The sequence below is a fragment of the Hordeum vulgare genome, chromosome 2H (genome assembly GCF_904849725.1).
Source record: "Hordeum vulgare subsp. vulgare chromosome 2H, MorexV3_pseudomolecules_assembly, whole genome shotgun sequence".
Lineage (NCBI taxonomy): Eukaryota > Viridiplantae > Streptophyta > Magnoliopsida > Poales > Poaceae > Hordeum > Hordeum vulgare.
The window spans coordinates 52612323-52628482 of record NC_058519.1 but is presented as its reverse complement, the minus strand read 5'-3'; the positions used below and the strand labels follow the sequence as shown (position 1 = coordinate 52628482).

The following is a 16160-nucleotide window of genomic DNA, read 5'->3' as shown; positions in this document are numbered from 1 at the left end:
CTGCAGACGTAGGCGGCATGGCATGGCATGGCATGGAGGCAAGCACACCTGCGGTTCGTCTCGTCCTCACGTGTGGCCGCGTCAGCATTCAGCAGCTACCTCCCCAGCCACACAAAAAAAATGGCGAGCTTGTTCACGCCCACGCCGTCTCAAAATTAGCGACCCCGTGCGTGCGTGTGGCCGTCCGGGGAAGAAGCGTTCCGCCCGTCGCCCGGATCCACAAAGCATGGGGGGGCAGGCAACGGACCAGAAGAAAAGGCCGCCTTTTTTTAGGCCCTCCGGTCACCGCGGCTCACAGGTGCCGCTCCCCCATGCTCGCCCACCGTCGTTAACGTCACCCTCACACCCGTCCTCTTCGCCATCTCTTTGGCATCGTCCCTCCCTCCCGTGCCTCCATCCATGCTCTCGCTCTCCTGAGCCTCCTCCTCCTCCTCCTCCTTGCTCTGCCGCCGATTCCATCCCCGCCCGTGGCCGCCATTGGCGCCGTCCCTGCTCGCTGAAGGTAAGGCTCGTTTCCTCCTCCTCTGTTTCTTGGTTCTTAGTCAGGCAGGGCACCGGTGAGTGAGTGGTGTACTGAACTTCTGATTCGTTCCCGCGTTCGCCTCCGAGCTGCCGGCTCTCGGCGATCTTGGCCGTGGCGGCGCCGGGATGTGGGGAGATGGAAGAATGCTGGGGGGATTCGGCGATTCCTCGAATCTGGTCCACGTCCTTCCCTCGTGAAACGGAAAAAAAGGACGCACAGTACCACCATCGATTCTCGAATCTCTCCATACGCTGTTAATATATTCGGAGAAATGGGGAATCGGAGCCCCGGAATAACGGAAACATTAGCAATGAGCGTGCGGGGATCACAGACCCACCCCTCACTTGGATCCGCGATTCCTCTCCGACGAAGAAATGGCGGATTCACTTTCACGCCTGCAAATCTTCAACTCGTCTTCTATTTATTTTTTTACCATTGATGCGTTCAGCTGCTAATTTGGTAACTTTGTGTCTGCCTGTCCTGAAGAGATGGGGAAGAACACGGTGACCGTGATCTTCAAGCTGCCGTACTACACGCAATGGGGGCAGAGCCTCGTCATCGCCGGCTCCGCGCCGGCGCTCGGGTCCTGGAGCGTCAAGCAGGGGCTGTCCCTGAGCCCGGTTCACCAGGGGAACGCGCTGGTCTGGTGTGGCCAGGTTTCGGTCGCCGCCGGCTTCACATGTGAGTACAGCTACCATGTGGTGGACGACCACAAGAACGTTCTCAGATGGGAGTCCGGGGAGAAGAAGAAGCTCGTGGTGCCCGAGGGCGTGCAGGACGGCGAAGTCGTCGAGGTCCGCGACTGGTGGCAGGTACTGATTGAAACTCTCATGTGTTCATTGAGCTGTCTTCTTGCTTGCTGGTGTATATTTGCATGCTGCACAAACAATAGTCGCATTGGCAGCAACCATGAACGAGGCTTACCAACTTAGCTGAATGTTGTGTCTCTTTTGTTGTTAAGTTGCTGCTTGTATGACTGTTTGGCAACGCTGCTCGGCAGAGTAGTCCTAGAAGCTTGTTGTTATTATACATTGTGGTTTATGATTGTCCGTCGTCTGAATTCAGGATAATTCTGAAGCTCTTTTCCTTCGAAGTGCATTCAAGAATGTTATCTTCAGCGCAGCTGACAACGCTAAAAGAGAATTGCAGTCTTCTTCCCTCACCAAAAGTTTGGATCCTGAAGGTAATATTTTAAATCTGAAAGTCTAAAACCGAGGGAATGGACTGGCACTGGAGAAGTCAATCAACATCTATCCCTTTTTTTTAAATACCATTGGAGTATCTGAAAGTAAACAAAGAAATGAACTAATTCTACTGTGATGGTTAGATACAAGATTGGCATTGTTTGAATTTGTCTTATATGATTTTTGTTGAACAGATACTGTCGTGCAATTTATTATCAGTTGTCCTCGGCTAGCATCTGGCTCTACTGTAAGTATTATTCATACACTTTATGATTACTTGTACTTAGCGCCCTTATCGCATCATAGTCAGTGAGTTATAGTATTTACTTGCTGGTGTCCTAACTATTGCCAATCACAAAACTTTAGGTTGTCGTCACAGGAAGTAACCCTGCGGTAGGAAATTGGAAAGCTCAAGATGGCCTCAAGCTCAACTATGTTGGAGATTCCATTTGGAAAGCCAACTGTGTGTTGCGGAAGTCTGAGTTCCCAGTAAAATATCCTTGTGCAAATAACCATTTCCTTAATCAGTATTTTTGTATTATTTGCTGTACCAACACTAATGTGTTGTCCTTAATAATATTCCACATATAAGTACTGTCAAGTTAGTGAAGCAGGAGTCACTTCATTGGAGTTCGGCCCAAACAGAGAGGTTGATGTGGACTTATCATCACCCAAGCCATCCAGATACGTCTTATTATCTGATGGCTCCCTCCGGGTAACGTCTGCATTCATAACGAGTCACCCACTAAGAATTTTCTAGTAATTCATATATTCCATGCCAGAAACCTTAGTAGGTACTTGTTACTATTTAGTTCCCACAACCGTTTACAATGCTATGGTGCATTAGGAAATGAACCATATTCAGATCACATTCTCGGTAGAACCATGGCACGTCGTGCTTAGGCAAGAAAGCTGAAGATGTAGTATGCATCATACACAACTAGCGTGTCGGACTAATTTATCATTTGTTTTACCAGGAAGCACCATGGAGGGGTGCTGGTGTTGCCGTACCAATGTTCTCAATCAGGTCAAATGAGGATCTTGGTGTTGGAGAATTCCTAGATCTTAAACTTCTTGTTGACTGGGCAGTCAACTCGGGTTTTCATCTTGTTCAGCTCCTTCCTATCAATGATACTTCTGTTCATAAGATGTGGTGGGATTCATATCCATATAGGTACTACTAAGATACACTGCTTCACCCTCCCTTATGCTTTCGCTTGAAGTATGAAAGACATATTTCTGAATAGAAAATAATGTCCCACACGTTCCTATTTACAGCTCACTCTCCGTATTTGCATTGCACCCCTTGTACCTGAGAGTGCAGGCACTTTCCGATGCTATTCCAGCGGATGTTAAGGTGTAACTTTGTGTGCTTTTCATATTAACTTTTATACTAGTCCGTTTTGGCTTCTCGTTTCACTGATCTCAATTCTGAATCACCTGATCCGGTACTCAATTTTGCACATTGTTACAGGAAGAGATTTCGAAGGCAAAGAAGGAGTTGGACAAAAAGGTAAATGCGTTTTCACATGTATAAAGTACAGTATCATTTATTTTCTGTCATCACTGCAAATGTGAGGCTCTGAATATGCTTTGCATTTGGGTTGGATGCACTTCTTCTCCCTGCCGCTCTTTTGCAATGCTTGCTCTTTAAATCAGATCATCCACTGTATTTGAAAAACTTCAAAAAGTGTGATTTTGCTCATGGAACCCAAATGGTTCTTGGAGTTTTTTGCAGATCTAACATTTTCCCCTAATGTTAAAATAGGACGTCGACTATGAGGCAGCGCTGGCCACGAAACTCACAATTGCCAAAAAAATATTTAATTTAGAAAAGGACAAAGTGCTAAATTCAGCTCCGTTCAAGCAGTTCTTATCTGAAAATGAGGTATACCTACTGGCATTTCATATATTTTGTTTTGGTCCACCTATTTCAAACTACATTTGATTGCTTTCATACATTATTTCAATAGGAATGGTTGAAACCATATGCTGCATTTTGCTTTCTTCGGGATTTCTTCGAGACATCAGATCACAGTCAGTGGGGTCGGTTTTCTCAGTTTTCCAAGGAGAAGGTATTGGAAATGATATGCTAATAATCCCATATTTCCAATCAGCATAGCTTGCTAATAAAAGTCTGTTTAGTAAATTCTGTCATTTGGTCTAGTTCATTCTGAAAATTCACAAGTAATATGGGATGTCTCTTTATGGAATTTCTTGCAGCTTGACAAGCTAGTCGCGCCAGATGCTTTGCACCATGATATTATACGCTTTCACTACTATGTCCAATATCATCTATTTACACAAGTAAGTATTGGTCGTTGTCATTCAGAACTGTTAGTGAATTATAAATGTGTATATATTTGTGGATATTCATTCTCATTCCTTCCTTATTAGTTATCAGAGGCAGCTACATATGCAAGGAAGAACAAGGTTATTCTGAAAGGAGATTTACCTATTGGTGTTGATAGGAACAGTGTGGATACTTGGGTATACCCTACACTATTTCGCATGAATACCGCTACTGGTGCACCTCCAGATTACTTTGACAAGAATGGACAAAATTGGGGTTTTCCTACGTATAACTGGGAGGAGATGTCAAAGGATAATTATGGGTGGTGGCGAGCTCGTCTGACACAGGTTATTAACAGCACTTTTTTTTTGCCTATCTGGCAGTCACCTTTGCTTGCTATTACTCATCTGCTATTAGCACGTTGCAGCTATCAAAATTCTTCACAGCGTATAGGATAGACCATATTTTGGGTTTCTTTAGGATATGGGAGCTTCCAGACCATGCTGCCACAGGTTTGGTCGGAAAATTTAGACCTTCAATCCCTCTTAGTCAGGTTCGTTTCCTATCCGTTTAATTTTTTTAAAAGGGACGAGAGAAAACCTCAAGAATAGTTTATCTAACTTATCTATAAGTTCACTTACAGGAGGAGCTTCTAGGTGATGGTATCTGGGATTTTGATCGGATGAGCCGCCCATATATTCGTCAGGACATGCTGGAGGTAAACAATGTTCAAACCGATGTTCCGGAATTGTTTCAGTACAGATGAGGGTGCAGCAGCTTGACGTTTCTACCATGTTTCAGGAGAAGTTTGGATCTCTTTGGACAGTTGTTGCAGCCAACTTTCTGAACGAGTATCAGAAACACTGCTACGAGGTAATGCAAAGTAGTGAATTCTCCTTTTATAACAGTTAGACATATGGGCTACTCGAGGCTGCATGTCAAATTATTATTGATAGCAACATATTATCAGTTTACTGATTATTACAAGCATATTTATTTCTCAATCTAAGGCATGTGAATTTTTTGCTGATGTTCTTTTACATGCCATTGCTTCCTTTAATTTCACTTGCCTTTGACTGGTTCATTCATGCATATAGTTCAAAGAGGAATGCAACACCGAGAAAAAGATTATTACAAAGGTTAAAACCAGTCCTGAAAAATCACTCTGGCTGGAGAAAGAAGACAGTATTCGGCGTGGTCTGTTCGATCTTCTACAGGTAATTCGGCCTTCTGTTGTGCACACACTGTATCCCCATGTTGATATTTCCTCCTAACATCCACCTCCTTTTTCTTTTATCAAATTTTGACTAATATTTTTGAAAACATATTAAAGTAGATCTGCTTGTTTGTTCTGCAGAATATAGTCCTCATCAGAGATCCTGAGGACTCCACAAAGTACTATCCCCGTTTTAACCTGGAGGATACTTCAAGTTTTAGGGATTTAGATGAACATAGGTAATCTTTTTTTCTCAGATATAGGTGCTTCTGAAGTATTTAATGTAACAGACTAACGGGTATGAGCATTGTGATGATGTACTTAGTTGCAATTTTTATTTTCATCCTCTCACTTGCATAGTCATCCTACTGAAAAATGAATTGTATCTTTAGTAGGCAGTTTGCTATCAAGATAATCAAAATAGTGTGCAATCAACTTTAGTTTCTTGCTTATAGTACACACTCTCGATTTTAACATTATGTTCTAACCAAATCTGTCTTTATTGACTTTTTCGTCATCTCATTGATGTTTTTTTACAGCAAAAATGTCCTTAGAAGATTATACCATGACTATTATTTCGTTCGCCAAGAAAATCTGTGGAGACAAAATGCGCTGAAGACTCTGCCTGTTCTATTGAATTGTTCGGATATGTTGGCATGCGGGGAAGATCTTGGTCTTATTCCTGCTTGTGTTCACCCTGTATGACACCTTTCCTGGACACGCTAAAATATAACTATTGGTTTGTGCTGACTATGTTCTTAAAATAACAACAAAATATTTATCCAGGTTATGCAAGAACTCGGGTTGATTGGATTGCGTATCCAGAGAATGCCTAGTGAACCAGGCTTGGAATTTGATATCCCGTCCAACTACAGCTATATGACGGTGTGTTTCGCTCTTTTTGCTAGTATTATGCTCTAATTCTTTAGAAGAAGATTTACAGTATTATGTTCTCATTTTTTAAAACAAAATTTAAAGTAACAGTTGGAAATATGAGGAAAAGTATAGTATATGCTACATCAGATGATAAATTGTGCTGGATGACATTTCAGGTTTGTGCTCCCTCATGTCATGATTGCTCCACATTACGTGCTTGGTGGGAAGGAGATGAAGGGACAAGAAGTCGTTTTTACAAGACCGTAATTGGCAGCGACAAAGAGGCCCCATCTCGTTGCACCCCAGAAGTAGTGCACTTCATTGTTCAGCAGCATTTCGATGCACCATCAATGTGGGCAATCTTTCCGCTACAGGTATAGGACTTCAACTTGTACCATATACACCATCCAGTAAAAACATATCCTTTGGACATAATTTTTGTTAAACTTTTACAACGTTGACAGCCAATAAATTTGGAAAATATTGGATTGGATTTGTCTCAAAAACTATTTTCAAATTGTCCAAACATGATATTTTGAAGTACTGGAGGGAGTACTATGATGTGGTTTTCAACAGAAACCAAATACATGAATATACTTGGGGTTTTCTTTACCAGGATCTGCTCGCGCTGAAAGACAAATACACCGCAAGACCAGCAGCGGAGGAAACAATCAACGACCCCACTAACCCGAAGCATTACTGGAGATTCCGTAAGTTGATTTTCCGAAGGCTATTCCTGACACAATGCCCCTTTTTCCGTGCAAATTGCATACAGTTTATCGACACAAAACAGTATACCTGTTCTGTTATTTGTCTGGTTTTAGCGGCAATGTTGAAACCGACAAACATTTTTACAGTTCAGAATATATGCTTGTACTACTAGTATCAACTTAATCATTTGATATGGAGCTACACACATCATCGGAGATGGCCTGGCGGACCAATTTAATATCTGGGGACAGAGGCATCATCATAAAAAAGAAATGCTACCCCATCAACCTCATATGAATTGATGACACCTGGGGGAACTTGTAGGACGCCATCGTTTTCGATCAACATAGCCTTTCTAAGCTAAAGCGACAGCTTTGAAGCCTCGCATGTGATTTGTGTTCCCATTGTGTTATATTGAACCCCGGAAAGCGCATCTTTTTTTTTTCCATTGGATCTAACCTCTTGTCCCAAAATACATGTGCAGGCCTACATGTGCCACTGGAGTCCATGCTGGAGGACAAGGACATCCAAGCGACCATCAAGGAGCTCGTCACAAGCAGTGGGAGGTCGTTCCCTGGCAAGACGGTGGACAAGGCCCAGCCGAACGCCAAAAAATCGTAGGAACAACAAAGGACCACAAAGAACGGTCAGTCATCGCCGGGCGGGATCATGATCACGAGAAGAAGAGAGGGAGATATAGGATAAATAAGGCGGTGTATTTACCGCCATGTCCGATGAGCTGATGTTGTTTCAGCTAGAGAAAAAATCTTTACGCCCGCTCATAATTCCTTTTTCGACGCCCTGGAGAATAATAACTACTGGTATATGATTCTATATCAAAGCCGGCTTGTGAAATAAATGATCCCGCGCCCCAGTTTTTTGTCGACGAAATCTTCCTCCACGGCTAGCTTTCACTTGTTATTTTTTCTCCTTGGCTAAGAGAAAACCTGTTCTCTTTTCTGCATATTTTTCTACTTATGTGTGATTCAAGGCCCTGAAATGGAGGTTCCTGATGCAGCTTCTGCGTATTTTCATTTTCCTGGCATAGCGCATAGATGGATGTACCGTACTCCCCCCGGATCCATTATTTGTCGCTGTGTTAGTACTTCCTCCATTCCAAAATAAATGTCTTAATCTTAGTATAAATTTGTACTAGAGCTAGTACAAAGTTAAGATAGACATATAACGAGTAGGAGTACAACTTTAGCACGGGAGGGAGTACATGATTTGCTTTTTTGTTGTGAACCGTGACCTCTGAAGTCTGAATCAGGGGGTTCTGGCTGGATGCGATTCCATTTTTCTTCGGTGTGGAGCAGAAGGGAAAGAGAAAAACGTCACCTTGCTGCTTTGTATCACGACGATCCCATTATTATTCTGTGAGAAAAGGGGTTAGCTTTTGAAGCTTAGGTTTAGGTTGTACCAGATGCCAATTCATTGATACATTAGCTAAAAGTGTCGCTACCTTTTTGAAGGTTAGGGACGCACTCATTTTGCTTGCCTGTGCGATAAGCATGGCTGGGCCATCATGGCGGTGCGTAGTTAGTTTAACTGTTCCCTTCCATACCGGCATGACATTTCGTGGATCTTCTAGCACTTTTTCCTGACAGCAAATAGGTTTTATTTCTCAAGTAATGGACATGTCACTTACAAACAAATGTCATTTATTTTCGCAACCATCTCTAAGAACATGGTTAATGATATAGCTGACCGATGGCTATAACATGTTGTCAATGTCATTTATAGCGATTGTAATAGTTAACATGTGTAGTAGTGGGTTACATGAAAGTACTATTTTTCTATCATATGACTCATCATACATTCCCACATAGCTTTTTAGAGTACTATAGCCGACTGTAAATCTACAACCCGTATATTTTTTTTCTCCTCTTCTTTCTCATCCAACTCAGCAAAGATATAATATTTAAAGTCTTACAGTCTGTCTACGTCACCTTATTATAATTGCTCCAATAAAACACATCCCTTCCTCATCCGTAGCATTGTGGGCCTCCTTGCTTTCCATGCCAGGCCAATAGCAAAAATAGTGTTGTTTTTTATATTGGAAAATAACTCTTTTTCACCTGACTGTAGTTTGTCGCTCCATCGGCTGCCTACACCATCATTCTCCACCGCTCAAAGCCTAAAACATTGTTCCCTCATCTCGTGATTCTTCCTCTTTCGGCTCTTCCTATCGATTACCATCCCCATCTCTCTTCACATCGCTTGCATACCTCATCGAGTAAGCTAGTTGGCACAGTTGTGTGCACAAAGAACCGGGGAGACGCCGAAGGCAATGCTGCAAGCCCAGGCGCACCAACGATGTGAGTGAAGACGATATTGCAAGTTAGGATACCTAGTCGCCATTTGCTGCAAGCTCTTGTCACCCGACCTTGCAATAGCAGGTGTCATCGACACTCGTTGTGTGCTAATGCCAACTCGAGCATTGACACTACAAGGTCGTTCTCGACCATCACAAGGGATGGGGGACAACCACCCGATACTTTAGGGGCATCCACCCTATTACCAACATCTCTGGTGCTGCAAGGCCCCAATAAGCATACACATCCTCCACCCCCCTTCTCTATCAGCCAAATAAGGCGTACGATGTTGCAGGGGTCTGCAACTGCAGAACCACGTCGAGGTGCTATGTTAGAGCATATATCTCCATATGTGGTTTTGGTAATTGATGACAATTCCTATGGACTAATGGTTGCCTTAAGTTATATTTATAAGATTTGTCCATATGCACTTCTTGAAGTCCATGTGTTGGGTTTAAGGAGTTTATATGATGACCAAGATGGTATTCAAGGTATTATCCAAAGAATGGTCATAGAGACACATGGTTGATCAAGATCTCGGACAAAGAGTAAATCAAGATGATCAACGTACAAAGCGTACAAGATATAACGAGAGGGATCAAGTGATCCCATGTTATGGTAAGTGATACGTCTCAAACGTATCTATAATTTTTGATGGTTTCATGCTGTTATCTTGTCAACTTTGGATGTTTTATGTACCTTTTATATCTTTTTTGGGACTAACTTATTAATTCAGTGCCAAGTGTCAGTTCCTGTTTTTCTGTGTTTTTGACTCTTTTCAGATCTGATTTTGGAAAGGAGTCAAAACAGAATAAAATCCCCAAAATATTTTTTTCCAGAACGGAAGAAGATCAGGGGACTTGAGGGCCAAGTCAGGAGAGCCACAGGGGGGCACAAGCCCTGTAGCCGCCACCAGGGGGGCGGCGGCTACCACGCTTGTGGCCTCCCTGGCGCCCCCCTTGACCTAGCTCCTTCGCCTATATATTCCCTAAAATACAGAAAAAAAATAGGGGAATCCACGAAAACACTTTTCCGCCGCCGCAAGCTTCCGTTTCCGCGAGATCTCATCTGGAGACCCTTCCCGGTGCCCTGTCGGAGGGGACTTTGGAGTTGGAGGGCTTCTACATCAACATCATCGCCTCTCCAATGACTCGTGAGTAGTTCACTTCAGACCTACGGATCCGTAGTTAGTAGCTAGATGGCTTCTTCTCTCTCTTGGATCTTCAATACAAAGTTCTCCATGATCTTCATGGAGATCTATCCGATGTAATCCTCTTTGGCGGTGTGTTTGTCGAGATCCAATGAATTGTGGATTTGTGATCAGATTATCTATGATATATATTTGAGTCTTTGCTGATTTCTTATATGCATGATTTGATATCCTTGTAAGTCTCTCCGAGTCTTGGGTTTTGTTTGGCCAACTAGATCTATGATTCTTGCAATGGGAGAAGTCCTTGGTTTTGGGTTCATACCGTGTGGTGACTTTTCCCAGTGTCAGAAGGGGCAGCAAGGCACGCATCACGTTGTTGCCATCAAGGGTAACAAGATGGACTTTTATTGTAGATATGAGATTGTCCATCTACATCATGTCATCTTGCTTAAGGCATTACTCTGTTCTCATGAACTTAATACACTAGATGCATGTTGGATAGCGGTCGACGTGTGGAGTAATAGTAGTAGATGCAGAAAGCATCGGTCTACTTGTTTTGGACGTGATGCCTATAGATATAATCATTGCCATAGATAACGTCACGAATTTGTGCGGTTCTATCATCTGCTCGACAGTAATTCGTTCACCCACCGTCTACTTGCTTTCATGAGAGAAGCCACTAGTGAACACTACGGCCCCCGGGTCTATTAACACCTATCGTTTCCACTTTCGCTTTTACTTTGCTTTGTTTCTTTTTGCTTTCAGTTCTCACTTGGCAAACAATCTATAAGGGATTGACAACCCCTTCATAGCGTTGGGTGCAAGCACTTTGTGTTTGTGCAGGTACTTGTGACAATCCTTCACTGGATCGATACCTTGGTTCTCAAAACTGAGGGAAATACTTACCGCCGCTGTGCTACATCACCCTTTCCGCTTCGAGGGAACACCAACGCAAGGCTCCAAGGCCACGGGGGAATACTTTGCATATTTGCCAAGGAAGTCCCTAAAGGTGTAGCCGTAGCAGAAGGATTCCTGGTGCCGTTGCTGAGGAGTATCAAGACAAGAATAGTCTCCCGTCAGCACGCTTGTTTCTCGCGTCGTTGGAAGGTCTTTTGTTGCAGTAGCAGAAGTATTTATGGCGCCGTTGTCGGGGAAGGAGAGATCAAGATCTATCCAATTAGGTGTCACAAACTCATCTCTTGCATTTACTTTGTTTGCCAGTTGCCTCTCGTTTTCCTCTCCCCCACTTCACCAATTTTCCTTTTTCGTTTGCCTTTTTCGTTCGCCCTTTTTTACTCGGTTGCTTTCTGTTCGCTTGTGTGCCATGTGCCTTCAATATGCTTGCATCTTCGCTTGCTGAAAATCTAGTGATATGGATCCTCATCCACTTGCTAATCTCTTTAATAGATCCAATTATGTTGATCCAATTGCTAGTGAGTTGAGTGCACTTAACTTTCTCTATGGAGTTTTGCTTGAGATGCGTGAATCTGAAAATCGTGATGAAGAAATTTATGAAGTGATTTACGAGGGCTCCTTGAATGAAAAGCATGATTGCAATGGTTTCACTATAAATCCTATTAGTGACAATCATGCTAAAAATATGCAAAACCCTAAGCTTGGGGATGCTAGTTTTGCTATGTCCACTACTTGTTGCAATAATCATGAATGGGGCGATGATTTTTCTTATGATCTTGAAAAAAAAATTAAGCCTCATGATGAATATGATATTTGCAATATTATTGAAAGTGGGTTTGCAGAAGTCATGACTTTAGTTGATGATAATCCCACTATTTTTGAAGAGCGTCAACTTTGCATGCATGTGGATCATGAAAATAATATCCTATGTGAGAGTTACATTGTTGAATTCGAATATGATCCCACATGTAATTGTTTTGAGAGAGGAAAATATTGTGGTAGAAACTTTCATGTTACCAAATTACCTCTCGTGATGTTGAGATTGCTCTTGTCTCTTTCTTCTTCCTTGCATATGGCAGCTATTGGTTGACTTGACAATTTGTTTTCCTATAAAATGCCTATGCATAGGAAGTATGTTAGACTTAGATGTGATTTTCACATGCTTTAGGATGCTCTCGTTGTGCTTCAATTCTTGTCTTTTGTGAGAGCGTCATTGAATGCCTAGCTAAGGGCGTTAAATAATAGCGCTTGTTGGGAGCCAACCCAACGAATCTATCCTTTTTCTTTCTGTTTTGTGTTTTCCACACTTTCATAATTCTGTTATGATTGTGTTTTTTGTGTTTCTTTTTGCGTTTGTGCCAAGCAAAACCGTTATGATTAGTCTTGGGGATGATCGTTTGGTCATGCTGGAAAAGACAGAAACTTTCTGCTCACGAAAAGAATTTTGATTTTTTTTCTGTAAGAGATTTTGAGTTGATTCTTTTTTCTTCTGATGTCTACGCAAAGTCTTCAGACTGTTGTAATTTTCCAGAATTTTTGAAGAACCAGAAGTATACGAAGTATACAGATTGCTACAGACTGGTCTGCTGTTAACAGATTCTGTTTTTGTTGAGTTGGTTGCTAATTTTGATGAAACTATGGATAGTATCGGGGGATATTAGCCATGGAAGATTGAAAATACAGTAACCCAACATCAACATAAGTAGAATTTAAGTTTGCTAAAGTACCTAAGGAAGTGGTGGTTTGCTTTCTTATACTAATGTTATCACGAGTTTCTGTTTAAGTTTCGTGTTGTGAAGTTTTTAAGTTTTGGGTGAAGTTCTTATGGACAAAGAGATAAAGAATGGCAATAGCTCAAGCTTGGTGATACCCAAGGCACCCCAATATGATTCAAGGATGACGTAAAAGCCTAAGCTTGGGGATGCCCCGAGAAGGCATCCCCTCTTTCGTCTTCAATCCATCGGTAACGTTACTTGGGGCTATATTTTTATTCACCACATGTTATGTGTTTTGCTTGGAGCGTCTTGTATCGTAGGAGTCTTTTATTTTTGTTGTGTCACAATCATCCTTGCTTCACACCTAGAGAGAGGGACATGCACTCACCGTGATTTTGTCGAGCTTCACTTATATCCTTTGGTAGACAATTCAGCTCACATGTGCTTCACTTATATCTTTTGAGCTAGTTGATTTTGCTCAATGTGCTTCACTTATATCTTTTAGAGCACGGTGGTGCGTGGCTTGGTAGTTGATCTATGCTATGAAAGTAGTCTAAAAAAGGGGTAGTTATCCAAAGGGATATGAAAACTTCCACCTTCATGTGCATTGAATAGTTAGAGAAGTTTGATTCATCTCAATTAGTTTTGAGTTGTGGTTGTGGTAATATTGAAGTTATGCTAGTAAGGTGTTGTGGATTTACAAATACTTGTGTTGAAGTTAGTGATTCCCGTAGCATGCACGTATGGTGAACCGCTATGTGATGAAGTCTGAGCATGATTAGTCTATTGATTGTCATCCTTTGTGTTGCGGTCGGGATCGCACGATGGTTTATACCTACCAACCCTTCCCCTAGGAGTATGCGTTGAATGCTTTGTTTCGATTACTACTAAATTTTTTGCAACAAGTATATGAGTTCTTCATGACTAATGTTAAGTCCATGGTTTAGATGCACTTTCACCTTCCACCATCACTATCTTCTTAGTGTCATGCAACTTTCGCCGGTGCACAAAACCCACCATTAGCCTCCCACAAAACAGCCACCAGACCTACCTACTATGGCTTTTTCAAAGTCATTCCGAGATATATTGCCATGCAACTACCACCATGACATGTGCCACCACGTCTACATTGCCATTGCATGATTGTAAGATAGCTAGCATGATGTTTCCATTAATGTCTATGCCATGCTAGATCATTGTCACGGTACGCTACCGAAGGCATTCCATATAGAGTCATCATTGTTCTAAGTTTTGAGTTTTAAGTGTGACGATCATCATTGATGGAGCATTGTCCCATGTGAGGAAATAAAAGAGGTCAGCGAAGCCCATATATGAAAAGAGGCCAAAGATGCCCACCAAAAAAAGAGAGGCCAAAGAGCCCATAAAAAATGAGAGAAAAGAGAGAAGGGGCAATGCTACTATCTTTCCACACTTGTGCTTATTAAGCACCATGATCTTCATGATTGAGAGTCTCTCGTTTTGTCACCACCATATAGCTAGTGGGAAATTTTCATTATATAACTTGGCTTGTATATTCCAATGATAGGCTTCCTCAAATTTGCCTTAGGTCTTCGTGAGCAAGCAAGTTGGATGCACACCCACTAGCTTTCTTTAAGAGCTTTCACATACTCTTAGCTCTAGTGCATCATTTGTATGGCAATCCCTACTCATTCACATTGATATCTATTGATGAGCATCTCCACAGCTCATTGATATGCCTAGTTAATGTGACCATCTTCTCCTTGTTTGTCTTACAACCTCCACCACACTCCACACCACTTATAGTGATAAAACCATGGCTCACGCTCATGTATTGCGTGAGAGTTGAAAAGGTTTGAGAAATTAAAGGTGTGAAAACAATTACTTGGCCAATACCGGGGTTGTGCATGATTTAAATTTGTTGTGCAAGGATGATAGAGCATAGCCAGACTATATGCTTTTATAGGGATAACTTTCTTTTGGCCTTGTTATTTTGAAAGTTCATGATTACCTTGCTAGTTTGCTTGAAGTATTATTGTTTCCACGTCAATAGCAAACTATTGTTTTGAATCTAATGGATCTGAACATTCACGTCACATAAGAGGAGTTACAAAGGACATCTATGCTAGGTAGCATAAAAGCATCAAAAATTCATTCTTTATCACTTCCCTACTCGAGGACAAGCGGGAGTTAAGCTTGGGGATGCTTGATACGTCTTAAACGTATCTATAATTTTTTATGGTTTCATGTTGTTATCTTGTCAACTTTGGATGTTTTATGTACCTTTTATATCTTTTTTGGGACTAACTTATTAATTCAGTGCCAAGTGCCAGTTCCTGTTTTTTCTGTGTTTTTGACTCTTTTCAGATCTGATTTTGGAACGGAGTCCAAACGGAATAAAATCCCTGAAATAAATTTTTCCAGAACGGAAGAAGATCAGGGGACTTAAGGTCCAAGGTAGGAGAGCCACAGGGGGGCCACAAGCCCTGTAGCCGCCACCAGGGGGGCGGCGGCTACCACGCTTGTGGCCTCCCTGGCGCCCCCCTGACCTAGCTCCTTCGCCTATATATTCCCTAAAATACAGAAAAAATAGGGGAATCCACGAAAACACTTTTTCGCCACCGCAAGCTTCCATTTCCGCGAGATCTCATCTAGAGACCCTTCCCGGTGCCCTGCCGGAGGGGACTTTGGAGTTGGAGGGCTTCTACATCAACATCATCGCCTCTCCAATGACTCGTGAGTAGTTCACTTCAGACCTACGGGTCCGTAGTTAGTAGCTAGATGGCTTCTTCTCTCTCTTGGATCTTCAATACAAAGTTCACCATGATCTTCATGGACATCTATCTGATGTAATCCTCTTTGGCGGTGTGTTTGTCGAGATCCAATGAATTGTGGATTTGTGATCAGATTATCTATGATATATATTTGAGTCTTTGCTGATTTCTTATATGCATGATTTGATATCCTTGTAAGTCTCTCCGAGTCTTGGGTTTTGTTTGGCCAACTAGATCTATGATTCTTGCAATGGGAGAAGTCCTTGGTTTTGGGTTCATACCGTGTGGTGACCTTTCCCACTGACAGAAGGGGCAGCAAGGCACGCATCATGTTGTTGCCATCAAGGGTAACAAGATGGACTTTTATTGTAGATATGAGATTGTCCATCTACATCATGCATCTTGCTTAAGGCGTTACTCTGTTCTCATGAAATTAATACACTAGATGCATGCTGGATAGCGATCGACGTGTGGAGTAATAGTAGTAGATGCAGAAAGCATCGGTCTAC

General features: G+C 42.2%; 1 protein-coding gene across 1 annotated transcript; it reads left to right on the top strand.

Moving 5' to 3' along the window:
- Positions 1-252: 252 nt before the first annotated feature.
- On the top strand, positions 253-7694 carry LOC123424837 (4-alpha-glucanotransferase DPE2). The gene is made up of 23 exons (XM_045108529.1): positions 253-502; positions 1010-1335; positions 1589-1706; positions 1902-1954; positions 2074-2201; positions 2293-2422; positions 2685-2881; positions 2986-3064; positions 3182-3220; positions 3476-3595; positions 3681-3782; positions 3931-4014; positions 4105-4347; positions 4428-4553; positions 4644-4718; positions 4802-4873; positions 5098-5217; positions 5358-5455; positions 5756-5915; positions 6003-6101; positions 6269-6466; positions 6709-6802; positions 7288-7694. Exons 2-23 carry the CDS (start codon positions 1012-1014, stop codon positions 7422-7424), a joined length of 2796 nt encoding a protein of 931 aa, XP_044964464.1. The 5' UTR covers positions 253-502; positions 1010-1011; the 3' UTR covers positions 7425-7694.
- The last annotated feature ends 8466 nt before the right edge of the window (positions 7695-16160 follow it).

Coding starts and splice junctions, on each gene's coding strand:
- LOC123424837 (XM_045108529.1), top strand. CDS start 1,012: ATGGGGAAGAACACGGTGACCGTGATCTTCAAGCTGCCGTACTACACG. Junction 2,423..2,684: donor TATCTGATGGCTCCCTCCGG/GTAACGTCTGCA, acceptor TTGTTTTACCAG/GAAGCACCATGGAGGGGTGC. Junction 5,456..5,755: donor AGGGATTTAGATGAACATAG/GTAATCTTTTTT, acceptor GTTTTTTTACAG/CAAAAATGTCCTTAGAAGAT.